This window comes from Notamacropus eugenii, chromosome 4 (genome assembly GCF_028372415.1).
Source record: "Notamacropus eugenii isolate mMacEug1 chromosome 4, mMacEug1.pri_v2, whole genome shotgun sequence".
Classification (NCBI taxonomy): domain Eukaryota; kingdom Metazoa; phylum Chordata; class Mammalia; order Diprotodontia; family Macropodidae; genus Notamacropus; species Notamacropus eugenii.
This window is the reverse complement of record NC_092875.1, coordinates 356292666-356307356: the sequence shown is the minus strand read 5'-3', so window position 1 is coordinate 356307356 and position 14691 is coordinate 356292666. Positions and strand designations below refer to the sequence as shown.

Here is a 14691-nt window from a genome sequence, read left to right as displayed (position 1 = left end):
ATGTTCTTTGGCTTCTAAAAGTATTAAGGGATAGAAACATTTTCCTCATATGTAACATAAATGGTTGATACTAGAAGTAACCTAAGATTTCAGCTTCAATGTTTTATGCTTCCATGTCTCTTAAAAAGACGGATATTTTATTTTGATACAAGATACTTCCCAGCAATCACTGAAAAAGTCCATTCTAGAAAGTATATTCCCTAAGGAAAAAAAGGGCTATGGCTTGTTAACAGAAAGGAGAGCTTGAGCAGTGTGGTACAAACATTGAATGTTAACTCTCCAAACTGGTTTCATTAACACTGTTGTGGTCATCGTATGCTTCATCATTTTAGGGCAACTTCCTTCATTCTGCATCACTTCATGAAGTTTTCCCCATGGCTCTCTGAATTCTTACTACTCATCATTTTTTCATGGCATAGTAATATCCCATTATGTTAATAGACCCTCATTTATTTAGTCATTGTCTACTTGTTGAACATGCATTTTCTTTTAGCCTTGTTATTTTCACAAATAATACAGAACTTTTTAAATGTACCTATAACTATTGTAAAGGAGTAGTACATCCAAGGATGAAAATTTTAGGTCATTTTAATTTTAAGAGTAAATATTTTCTTTGCACCTACTTTATGGCTTCACACATGTCTAGTCCCATTTTCACACAATTCTTGGCATGGTTTGGAAGAGATATAGGGAGGCCAGAAACACAATAGTAGCAGTCTCCTAGAATTTTGATTCTCATGCATTCATTTTCCTGAAAGAAAAACATGATAGAAGTAGCATGAAGTCCTTACACACTGGTATGATATTTAGATTCATGTAATACAAAGGGCTTTATTCTTACTGATAATAATATATAGTCATCTATGCTTGAGGTGAAAGAAAAAAAATCAAGTCAGAAAGATTTTCCATTACTGTTTCTCACCCATTTTGGAAAAGGAGAAGAAGGTAAGGAGAGAAAGGGACAGCAGGAGAGTGGGCAGAATGATCTAGACTGGTCTATACTTACTCAGAAGTTGGCATATAACATTTTTTAAAAAGAATTAAATTCTATTTGGTCAATTGACTCTGGTCTGATCCTTTCTATAGTTTTCAATGCAACCCTTCCTCTTCTCATTTCTAACTTTACATAAGGACTTTCTACTATTACATGTATTACCATAATACAAATAAAATGCAAAAAATGGCTCCAGGAAAGAAACTTAGAGTTCCTCATAAAAGTTTATACATACACACATGGATGGACATACTCATAAAAGGAGAAAGAAAAAGCCCATATTTATTTTAAATTTAATCTTCAATCTGAGTTAACCTGCCCAGTATGCCCTCTTTTCTTCTTTCAGAAAATAAAAGTAGAAGCCAGTGCTTATTTTGATGTCTACTTCAGACAACATAAATTCTGTGTTTAACAATGCCTGACCACTTAGTGTAAGAAGGCAAACAATTATCTCTTAATAAGGTCTCCCTTTGCTACTTTATAAACACAGGTTATGAATCTCACTATAATATGAAATTCATAAAAATAAAACAAATGAATTAATTTTCCATAGTTTTAAGTTGGCATTAAACTCAGGGTACTAAGCTCTCATTTGCTTGAGATACTTTCCATTTTCATTTCATTATTAATGATGAATTGCTAGAAAAATAATAAAATTAATTTGGAAGTACAAAAGGTCAAGAAAATCAAAGGAATTGTTTATATAGCGTTTTAAGTTTCGTAAAGTACTTCACAAATATTATCTCATTTGGTCCCCACAACATCTCCTGGAGGATCTCAGCCTCTAACCTGTGAGTGCTGAGTTCAGGAAGTAGGTTCTAGAAGAGATGCTACAGAACTAAAGTCCTGAAAAAGAAAGGTAATACTGTGCTATACTGTAACAGACAGAGGTTAAGTGACTCGCCAAGGGCATACAGCTAGTACGTGTCTACAGCTACGTTTCAACTCAGGTCTTCCTGATTCTGTATCCAGCACTCTGTTTGCTGCACTGCTTAGTTGCTTGTGATGCACTTAATTGGATTAAAATGACAAGACAAAATGTGCCTTTTTTTCATTCAAGCTTCCAGTAATGTCCGAAGACATATTATTTACTAGGTCCTAGATAGGTTGAAGAAGCCATATTGTTGATCTATTGATGTGCAAGTAAGAAGTAGTTAACTAATTTCTAGTTTCTCCAAAAGTATGAATTGGTTTGAAATCCATTAATCTTTCTCCTTCCCTATTTTCTTTCCTATTTCCCCTTCCCCACTCTTTGTTTACACTTCAATTCATTTTTAGTGTCATTCTGTGAGGTTGGATCAATTCATGAAAAGCAACACAGAACTCTGTTGCAGGGCACTAGTACTGGTCACTGTTGATTTATGCTGAAATAAAATTTCATGCTGTGCTAGCTAAGAAAGTGATTTTCGTCACTGCAGAGGCATGCTATAGATCTCTAGAAGAAAGAGTGTAATAGTGAGGTAGTTGGTTTACAAATGGATTCAGAGATTTTTCTGAAAAGACGAACACTAAAAAGATTTGAAAAGACGAACTTTTAAAAAGGAGCAGGAGCAAGTCAATGAAGCAGAGGGTACTTTTTCCCATCAGTGACTTACCTTAGCAATTTGATCAAACTTTCCAAAGAGTTCATTCAGCATGTGCACCAGTTCTCCTGGAGAGCAGTCACTAGCCAGACGGGTGAATCCAACAATGTCAGCATATAATATGCTATCAAAATAAAGGAATTGGTGCTTGAAAATATATTTATTAGGAAAAAATATTTACCCATAAATGGTCACCAGTTTATTATGAAAAAATAATTTCCCCATAAATGATCACCAGTTTACTAATTTCACATGGTGAATATAATTTCCCTGAGAAAAGTCTTGAATTCTTCCTTATTTTGAATACTTTGCAAAAACAGAGCTTACTGAAGTTGGGTGTTCTTTCAAAGATGTAAAGCAACCACTTACTTTTTTATGCTTAATTTTCTAGTTTGACCTTTGCATTTTATCTATTGTTGGTCATGACACCATTAACATTTGTAGAATCATTATTGGGGATCAGAAAAAATAAGTTGTGCCGAAGACATAGTAGAATATATACTTAGGAAGACCTCAGACCACATGGAATAGTGGAAAGATCCCTGGATTTGTGACTGAGAGCCATAGTTACCTCTTATTTATTAAATGACCTTTCACTTAATCTCTCAGGCTCAGTTGCTTTATCTGTAAACAGGAATAATATTTGCACTACCTGCCTCAGAAGGCTGTTGTGAGAATAAAAGATATTAACGTTTGTGAAGCATTCTATACGAATAAAGTACAATTCAATGAAATCTATAATAATGGTGACTCCCAAGGTCATAAAATTAAAGACCATCTATTCCATATCCATAAAGGAATTTTCTTTACCGTATTCCCAAGCAGCCATCCAACATTATCTTAGGGACAAGTGAAGAGGAACCTTTCACTTATCATGGCATCTCATTCTACTTCTAGATAGCTCTAAACTGTTAAGATTTATTTCCTAAACAAAGATTTGTTTTTCCATTGAATATGTCCCCTTTACCTTCCTGCTCATACCTTATTTAGTATTTTACCTTGTATTTATTTCTCTAGCATACTCATCCCTCCTAGTTACGTGCTCTAGGAACAACAGAACATATCACATTCTTTTTTTGTTTTTTGCATGATAGACTCTAAAATATATGACAAGAACTGTTAGATTCAACCCTAGTATTTTTCTTCTCAAGGTTAGTTAGTCCAAATTCCTTCAAGTAATTGTGATATAGTATGAATTCAAGGGTTGGGCCATCACCAGCTGTCTTGACTTTTGCTTTGCCACCAGATTCTGATGATTTTGGAGGAAAGAGTGAGGCGGACGACTTTGTATAACTCTTCCTCACTTAAATCCAGTTCACAAAACAGTCAAGACATCATCCGCATGATGTCATTAATCCTCTTTGAGAATGAAGGACTGACAACGACACGACATGAATTCAAGGTCCTCCATCTTCACCTAGTTGCTTTAGCCAAAGAATCCTATTTGAATTCCAGTTCTACACTTGACAAAGTGAAATGAAGGACCCGCAACAGCCTGCTACGTTAAGGGAACATTAGGTAAAATAATGTGCTCAGCATCATTTACTTGAGTAATTAAATATGACTTAATTTTTTTAGGCCAACATCAATATAGTTGCATTTGCATATCTTTGCCTGTCTTCTCACTTTTATTCTAAGTATCAACATTGATTTTTCATATTCAAGTGAATTGGCAAACAATTAATTTACTGAATTCTCTAATGTGTTGCCATTGGATTCACTGGCTGGAAACTCTGTTCCTGTTCCCTCACGCCAAACTCTAACTTACTCTGCTCATACTTTGCTCATACTTTGCTCATACTTGCCATTAACGATTCTAGATAACTACTGGAAAATAAATAGCTTACATTTACGTAATGCTTTAAAATCTCATTCTATTCTCACAATCACCCAATGAAGTGCTATTTTTTTATCCCTATTTTACAGATTGGAAAATCAAAGCTTAATGAAATTTAAAGTGACTTGCCCAAGGTCAGAGAGCTATTAAGTATCTGAGGAGTATTATGGACCCAAATCCTTCTAACTCTACCCTCTATCATGTTGCTTCATAAAAGTATGTTGCTCATTTCAGGTGAAAAATAAATACACTTTTTATAAATAAATAAAATAAAATATATTTCAGGGAAAAAAAAAAAAACAACAGCCACCATTCAGTTCCTGCCTCATTTATCAGCATACTTTTTATAGATAGGTTTGGATTCGCTAATAATGTAAAATGCACTTCTTTGCCTAAGTCAGCAAGTAAACATTATTTATTCTTACAGTATGAACAGTAACACACTTTGTATAGTACATTTGGAGAACACAAATTCACTTTCCATTTGCCCTCTTTGGTTGGTTTGTGCATGTCTCTGTGTATTTGTTTAAATTTCATATATTTTCAAGTCATTTTAAAATACACAATCCATGTTATCATTTTCACCAAATTTTAGTCTGCCTGCCATTGATTTCCCAGTGCTGTTTAACAGCTCTCTGTGTTTGTTTTTAGTCATTCAGAGTTCCGTTTAACCTGGAATATCAGAGCTAATGTTGACTCAAAGATATTTGCCATGGGACTCAACCTTTGCTTTTCTGGGACTCCATTCATTTAAATCTATGCTTATCTTTACAAGTGTGGATTATCAGTCACTTACAAACCTTTATAGGGATTAGAGAGTGATGGCTGAACTTTGGTCTGCATCTGAGGCAGAATAGCTGTGTGCTGAATATTCTCTCTTATCAGGTACTGTAAATGCTGCCTTTCAGTAAAATCCTATGCCTTCAGGGCTGGCAATATCTAGCCAGGCTGATGTTTTTAATCCTTTCATTACTTATTATTCTGGAATCTTCTATAATCAGGTTTTCTTTGTGTTAAGAAATTTCTGCAAGCTTCTTAACTTTAATTATAACATATAAAAATGTTCCCTAGAGTGAGATACATATATTTTTTGTCTTCAAAGACCATCTTGCTTGTCTTTCCTTTCTGTAAGAGGGCCCTTAGTTTATCCTTTACAAAGTCACCTTCTTTCAATGTTCTACAGAATCTTTAGCTATTCTATTTAGCAATAATTAAACAGAATATCCAGATATGCCTGGTGCTCCTGGAAACTGCTCCATGATGAAGCCTAGCACTGCCCTGGAGCAGATCTCCCCCCAGAAGCTAGATGGCGATGTGAAATGGATGTCAGCTAGGCTAAAGGAACACATCCTGCCATCCAGGGAGAAGGAAGTACTGTTTGGATAAAACTGGGCTCCATGAACTCACTTAAAAATATTTTATAACTACATTTCAATATATAGTTACCCCTTCCATGTTGTAACTTTCTTCATCATGATTTTGACATGTCGTGGGTCACCATAAGAAATTAAATGGGAATTTTGGGGGAGTTTTGCAGAAGCCACAGACAACACGTGAAGGCCAGCAGACAGCCTGTGGTCAAACACTTAACCCATATTTTACAATAAAGTACTGTAAACGCTTCATAAAAGAAAAAAGGAAAAACAATCAGACTTCTTCTCTGGTACAAAAAGAGAGCCAAACAATTTGACGCAGATTTTCCGCGTAGCAGGGGTGCTCTGCCCCTGACTCTTTCACTCTCACTCATGATGTGGAAGAGATAACTGTAGTTGGTTTCCTTTGTAATTCTACGTATTTTATCTTATACATTTACAAACATTACTGTGAGAAGGGCTCTACAGGCTTCACTAGATTGCCAAAGAGGTCCATAGCACACAAACGGTTCAGAACCTCTAGAACAGATTACTGAGTCAGTAACTTTTTTAATTTGTTGGAAAATTATTTAAAAGACCAAATAAAATATTCTCTAATTTGACATTTAAAGGACGTGTTTGTGTATAGAAAAAATCAATATGAAAGAATATTCATTTCTTAAAATTGTTCTTTTCTCTCTACTTACAGATACTCACACTAATTTAGACCCTCATCCCCTTTACCTGTATTACTGTAATAATGAACTAACTAGTCTCCTAAATAGCATCCAGTGTCACAGAAGGTCTTTTCATTTTTATCTATTTATGGATACTGAGTGCCTAGCACATAACAGGCTTTCAGTAAATGCTTGTTATCGGATGGACTGGTCTCCCTCTCTCTGGTCTTGCCTTTCCCCAGTCCTTTCTTCACATGTCAGCCAAACTGATATAATGCACAAATCTGACCAGATTCTTCTGCTCAAGAAATTTCAATGGTTCCCTATTGCTTCTAGGATTAAAAAAAAAAATCCTCTGATTGACATTTAAAGCCCTTAAAAATTTGGTTTCAATTGTTCTGTCCAGACTGATTTCACAATACTTCTCCTCATGCATTCTACTTCCCAGCCAAACTGGCCTTCTTAACATTCCCCATATATGGTATTCTCTCCTGTCCACATGAATTTCCCCATGCCTGGAACAGTCTGCTTTCTTCATCTCTGTCTCTTAGAATCCCTAGCATCCTTCAAGGCTCAGGTCAAGCAACACTTCTACAGTGAGATCTTTCCAGATTGTCCCTCACCCTATCACTCCCCCACCAATATTCAGTCATTTTTTTATATAGTTGTAAATGTTCTTCTGTGTACGTATTTCTCTACAGTAGACCACAAACTCCTTAAGGATAAGGCCTACTTCTTGGCACATAGCTGGTATTAATAAATGCTCTTTGAATTACACTGAATGTGTATTTAGCATCTTAAAAGGTTGCTTTGATTTTGCAAGATATAGATTAATTACCCTGTTTCAAAGCACTTAAGCAGAGCGTTCCTGATAACTCATATTGTTGATGTTTATGTGACTGCTGAGTGGTGCTTTCATTTGCTTTTAGTCAATGACTAAAGTGCCATGCTTTTGTAAGTTACGTAAAGCACAATCATTTTTGCCTTTGGACTTTTGGGGAGTAACCACTTGCCAGAGTCTCAGCTAACATTGCACAGGACCTTGGATTTACAGCCTTGGAGACCAGTGAATCCAACCCACTCATTTTATGGATGAGGAAATTAAGGCAGGGAGAAGCTAAATGGCTTATTAGTTACTAGTAATATTTATAACTATTAATGGCAACTTATTCATAAATAGTAATAATAGTATTTTTACTAATAGTAGTACTTGTTACTAATATAACAAGTAGGTGAACAAGGATTTGAACTTTAGGTCTTTCTGGCTCCAATCCAGCACTCCATTCACCACAAATTTGTTTCTATTAAGGTGCTTTTCAAAAATTGGATCTAAATAATTTTCAATAATGTTCATTTAAGAAAAAGTAGAATTATGATTGGGAAAGAAAGATATCCCAAGAAAGTACGGAGGCTCTCAAATGAATGTTTTCTATGACTGCAAAGTCCCTGAGATCAGACATGAAGGTGACACTCACTTTGTCAGTACATAGAACAATAGTTAAAACAGGGGATAGGATCATAAGAATAACAGATAAAAATGAATGATCTAACATTAAGATCTGGACTCCAAATGTAATCATAGGGAAATCAATTCATTCTTTGGCCAGATTGTGTGACAAATTCTGCTGACAAACATGAACAAGCACAGTACCTCACATTGGTGTGCCTCTTGACGTAGAGATTGTGAAAATTGTTTGTATTTTCCAACTGGCCTGCTTTGGGTCCTTGTAACCTCTGAATGATTTCTGCTTTCATTTCCATGGCGATGTGAGCAGGCAGTAAAGAGAGCAGAAGACGCTCCTAGAACAAAGTAGTGATTAGTAAAAACAGCTACTAAGGATATTTCAAATAACTAACATTGTATAAATAGGAACTAAAAATCAACACTGAATTTTAAAAAAAACTCATCTTGATCCAGGTCGCCATCAACCAAAACACATAAAAATAATTTTTCCATGGGCAGAGAGGGCTATTACATTGTTTATCATTATTGAATTTCATCAATGTGTTCAGCTCTACAGAGAATAAAGAAAAACACAGTTTCTTCCTCAAGGAGATTATATTTCAAATTGGAGTTTTAAATTATTGAAACAGAAATGCCATTCATATAACCAGAACACTGTTAACCTAAGAAAGAAAACATTGGTTTTTTTGTTTTTCTTGTTGTTACTCTACTTGGGAACCAACATATATGGTTTATTCTACTGTAAAAGTTTGCCAAGATGCCACTTTTTATTTTCCACACAAAGGCAGTCACAGCTAAACTATCCATAATAATTAAGATTCATCTATGGAGCTCCACCAGTGACTCCAATCTAAGGAAAGGCAGTCATCAACTCATTGTAAAACAATCCTTATAAAGGTAGCAAGTCTATCCATCTGACATTGTTGAGCTCATCATTTCTTATAGCATAGCATAGTAGTATACCATCACAATTATATACCACAACTTGTTCAGCAATTAATTCTCCAATTGATGAGCATCCCCGCAATTTCCAGTTCTTTGTCACCACAAAGAGAGCTGCTTTAGAACATATAGATTCTTTTCCTTTTTTTTTCCTATCATTTTGGGAAACAGATCTAGTAGTGGTATTGCTGGGTCAAAGGTATAATAACTCTTTATAATTCCAGATGGTTCTCCAAAATGTTTGGATCAGTTCACAATTCACTCAACACTGAATTAATGCCCCATTTCACATTCCATATCCTCTCTAACATTTGTCACTTTCCCCTTCAATCATTTTAACCAATGTGATAGGTATAAAATGATATTTCAAAATTATTTTAATTTGTATTTTTCTAATCAATAATGATTTAGAGCATAAAAATATTCTAAATATATGACTATAAATTGTTCTGATCTCTTTGTTGGAAAGCTGCCTGTTTATATCCTTTGACCTTTTATCAACCAGAGAATGATTTCTATTGTTATAGATTTTACAAAGTTCTTCATATATTTGAGGTATGAGGCCTTTATCTGAGAAGCTATCTAAAATTCTTTTTCAAGCAACTCCTTCTTATTCTGGGTATATATATAATGTATATACACACATACATATATATATGTATAGATGAACATAAATACACACATGCATGTATATATACATATATGTAAACAATAATAGCTAGCATTTTATACAGAACTTTGTTTCACAAAACACTTTACATATTATTTCATTTGATCTTCACAACAGTTCTGTGAATTAGGTGATATTATTATACTATACCTTATTAAGCATATTATACATTATTATTTTATATGATGTTTTTTACAGATGAGAAAACTGAAAGAGAGGTTAATTGAATTGCTCATGGACAAGTAGCTAGTAAGTGTCTCAGGAAGGATTAAAACTCAATTCTTTCTGATTTTAACTTTCTAACTTCACCATCTAACTCTTCTATTATATGCATTCCACAATGCTTAGCACAGTGTCTTCTTTTTAATAGATACTTAAAGATTTTTACTGAATTAGTGAAAAAAAAATGAATAGGAAAAATTACAAAAAGTGACAGTATTTTCCTTATTAATATTTCTGTCAGATGATCCTCAAATTAATTCAATAGTAGATAGTAAATACTAATTGTGTATGGGTTTCAGGGCTTCCAAAATCATCAATAGAACCACAGCATTATATATACTATTTATAAGAATTTGCTTCAGAAATCGTCAAAGGATATGAACAGGCAGTTTTCAGAGGAAGAAATTAAAGCTACCTATGGTCATATGAAAAAATGCTCTAACTCTCTATTTATTAGAGAAATGCGAATCAAAACAACTCTGAGGTACCGCATCTCACCTATTGGATCACTTATCAGATTTCCTATTTTGACAAAATAGGAAAATGGGGAGCAGAGTCAAGATGGTGGAGTGAAAACAGGGACTTTCTTGTGCTCACCCTCTACCCTGTTCCAAATACCTGTAAAATATTACTCCAAACAAATTCTAGAGCTGCACAACCCACAAAATGAACGAGTGCCCTAGACAACCTGGAAAATCAATGGGAGGTACCTATGCCACTGGGCTGGGAGCAGAGTAGAACACAGCACAGTCTGGCATAGGCCATGCTGGCATGGAAAGGGTCAGAGGGGACCTGATGGGACTGAGGAACTGTGGTGAATTCCATACTTTGCAAACCCACAGATGTCTAAGACAGCATAAAAAGTCAGTGGGAGAACTCTGTGGGACCTGGTCTGGCTGGGATCCAGCCCCAGCCCTAGGGTAGAGGATGAAGGGGTGCCAGTTCTGGCAGCAGAAGCAGCAGCTAGGACAGCTGCTTCTGGAGGTCCACAGACAGTGAGGGATTGAGTGACTGATACAAGATCCTTGAAGCCTGGGACAATACACTCACCCCCACCCCTACCTTTCCTGGAAGCAGAGTCAACCAGAAGAAAACAAAGTCAAAGCTCCTACATCAAAAGCCTCCAAAAAATATGAATTGGTTGCATGCTATAAAGAGCTCAAGAAGGATTTTGAAAATCAAGTAAGAGAAGTAGAGGAAAAATTGGGAAGAAAAATGAGAGTGATACAAGAAAATCATGAAAAAAAAGTCAACAGCTTGCAAAAGGAGACACAAAAAATATTGAAGAAAATACCACTTTAAAAAATAGACTAACCCAAATGGCAAAAGAGGTAAAAAAAAAACTAATGAGGAGAAGAATGCCTTAAAAAGCAGGATTGGCCAAATGGAAAAGGAGGTCCAAAAGCTCCTTGAAGAAAATAATTCCTTCAAAATTTGAATGGAGTAAATGGAAGATAATGACTTTATGAGAAACCAAAAGAATGAAAAAAATAGAGGGCAATGTGACATATCTCATTGGAAAAATCATTGACCTGGAAAATAGATCCAGGAGAGAGATTTTAAAAATTATTGGATTACCTGAAAGCCTTCATCAAAAAAGGAGCCTTGATCTTTCAGGAAATTATCAAGGAAAACTGCCTTGATATTCTAGAATCACAGGGTAAAACAGAAATTGAAAGAATTCATCAATTGCCTCTTGAAAGAGATCCTAAATGGAAAACTCCTAGGAATATTATAGCCAAATTCCAGAGCTCCCAGGTAAAGAATAAAATATTGCAAGCAGCCAGAAAGAAACAATTTGAGTATTGTGGAAATACAATCACAATAATACAAGATCTAGCAACTTCTACATTAAGGGATCAAAGTGGCTGGAATATGGTATTCTGGAGGTCAGAGGACCTAGGATTAAAGTCAAGAATCATCTCCCTAGCAAAACTGAATATAATACTTGAAGGGAAAAAATGGAATTTCAATGATATAGAGGACTTTCAAGCATTCTTGCTGAAAAAACCAGGGTTGAATAGAAAATTTGACTTTCAAATACAAGAATCAAGAGAAGCATGAAAAGGAGGTATGTTTAATATTTGGAAGAAGACCTTGAAGTCTAATATGGCAAGAAAGGCTGCCCAAATTCTCAATAAGGTTATGGTTCTCCTCAAAATTGTACCTCCTTATAAGCAACTGAGATGATCTCCTACTTCTCAATGAATTCTTTAGTGAACAGCTGTTTCAATATAGATCTTTATTTTCTTGACAAATGAAACATCAGAAGTGCATCAGTAAATAAGTGCACTTATTAATTAGCTAAGTAATTCCAAATAATAAATCTTCCCAAATCATGAAAAAAAAAAACAGGAAAACAATAAATGTTGGAGAAGATGTGGGAAAACGGAACACTAATGCATTATTGGTGGAGTTGTGAACTAATCCAAAGATTCTGAGGAGCAGTTTGGAACTATGCCCAAAGATCTATATAAATGTGCATACCCTTTGACCCCATAATGCCACTTCTTGGTCTGTATCTCAAAGAGATCATAAAAATGGGAAAAAGCCCCACATGTACAAAAATATTTATAACAGCTCTTTTTGTGGTGACAAAGAATTGGAAATTGAGGGGATGTTCATCAATTGGGGAATGGTTGAACAAGTTGTGGTATATGAATGTAATGGAATACTATTGTGCGATAAGAAATGATGAGCTTGGTGATTTCAGAAAAACCTGGAAAGATTTATATGAACTGAAGCTGAGTGAAATGAGCAGAACCAGGAGAACATTGTAACACAGTAATTGCCACATTGTACGATGACTGAGCTTGAGAGACTTAGCTCTTCTCAGAAACACAAGATGTAAGACATCTCCAAAACTCAGTAGAAAATGTTCTCCACATCCAGAGAAAGAACTTTGGAGTCTGAATGCAGATGAAAGCACACTACTTGCTTTCCTTTTCTTTTGTTGTTTTGTTTCTTCTTTCTCATGGTTCTTCCCATTAGTTCTAATTCTTCTTTACATCATGATCAATGTGAAAATGTTTAATATGAATGTATATGTAGACCCTCTATTGGATTGCATGCTGCCTTGGGGAGAGGAGAGGAGGGGAAGGGGGAGAAAATTTAAAATTCAAAATTTTATGGAATTGCATGTTAAAACTTAAATTACATTATTGAAAAAGAATTTCCGTCAGACTTATTTGTATTAAAATGTAATTCACTTTGGTAATGTAGAAAAAACTTGATTCTCAAGAGAGATGGCAATGTCAGTCAGCATTTATTAAGTGCCTACAATCTTCTAGGTACTATATTTAAGTACTGTGGCTACAAGCATAGAAGTGAAGGACAGTCCTTGGCTAACATAGTCTAGCGGCATTTCTACCATGTGGGTGTGTATGTGTGTGTGTGCCTGTATGTGTGTATGGACATGCATGTCTGGGTCTATGCCTATATGCAAATTATCCCTATCCATATCACTCCTAAATCTATATCTCCAGCCTCAATCTCTATTTCATGTTTCAAACTCAAATCTCTAACTACCTACAAGGTATCTTCATCATCATCAGAATAGCAGCAGTAGTAATAATAATAACTATCTATATAACACTTTAAGGTTTGCAAAGCACTTAACACAGAGGATCTCATTTGAGTCACACAACAGCCTTGTGAAATGGACGATGCAGGTCTCACTATCCCTGTCTGATAGATAAGCCTATTGAGGTTTAGGGAAGTTAAATGACTTTCCCATTGTCATAAAGCTAGTAAGGGAGGTGGAATTCACAGTCAGGTCAACTGTAGTCCAGGTCCAGTATTTTATCAGGTTTCTCTAGATCAGGGGTGGGAACCTACGGCCTCTTGTTCCCCACCCTGATCTAGATCTATTCTTTTGTATGATAGGAGCACATTGAAATGTATTTCTCATTTTGTTATGTTTTCCATGATGTTTGATTAGAATTCTCAGGATTTGAATTCCAAGACAAGGTTCCTGGATGCAGGGAATTTTTTTTCTCACAAAGCAAGGAAATGGGGTAGAAGTGAGAGTTATGTGAGTATGTTTGCAATGGTGCCATCCAGGAAATCAGCAATCTGCTGAATGCTCCTGTAACTCATAGGGCAAAGATTGGAGCGAGAAGCTTCTGAAGTCAGGGAGCCAGACAGGAAGAGCATGTCATAAGAGGCTGTCTACTTAGTGCATAGAGTTCAATTCTATGTGAGGTAAGCAATCAGCAATTTGTGCTGAAGGCAGTCCTAGTATGGAACAACCTTTATAATGTGTAGTGAGACTAATAACCTGAGAGGAAATATGAATTGGCTGAATTCCCAGCCCCTACTCCCAACCCTATCTGGCTTTGCATGACAGTTTCCTCATCCCCTTGTTTCTTCTTCAAATGTGTTCGTCTTTCCCATAAATACAGAAGTCCTACATGGGAGGCAAGTATGTTGCTCACATTTATGTATAAGGGCTTGTTATTTATCTCACTATCCCAAACACTTGATTATTTGATTCAAGACTCCTGTCTGATTTGCAGTGGATGGAGGCAATGAACCACATATGGTCTCCACTTTAAACTGAAATATTGTTGTGATTATGCATTTGAGTGGGATGCCAATTGTATATTTTTGGCCTTGTCCAAGATCTTTAAATATATTTGTGGAGGCTGGAATCAAGCTAAATCTATCTCTACATGCCGTGACTCAATGAAGTTTTTTTTTCTTTTCAAGATCTACATTGTAATAGGAAGATATGTATGTGTATATGTATATGTATATGTTTATATACATTATATATAGGAATATGTATTTCTTCAGCATGTCATTCTGGTAATTTAGACAACTTCATTCACAAAACCAGTATATAGTTGTGTCCAAGTGACAATAAATACATTTAGAAGTATTGCTCTATGGCACTGCGGATTCTCAAACATATCAGCCCAGGACAGGAGTCCAGTGGAAATGAGCAA

The 14691-nt window shown here is 35.5% G+C and overlaps 1 protein-coding gene across 1 annotated transcript in view; it reads right to left on the bottom strand.

Moving 5' to 3' along the window:
• ADCY2 (adenylate cyclase 2) overlaps positions 1–14691 on the bottom strand; it is a 523876-nt gene that overhangs the window by 125664 nt on the left and 383521 nt on the right. The window contains exons 5-7 of the mRNA XM_072605397.1: positions 8095–8243; positions 2590–2701; positions 624–751 (exon numbers count right to left, since the gene is read on the bottom strand). Of these exons, the coding sequence (XP_072461498.1) occupies positions 624–751; positions 2590–2701; positions 8095–8243 (389 nt within the window). The remainder of the gene's footprint in view (positions 1–623; positions 752–2589; positions 2702–8094; positions 8244–14691) is intronic.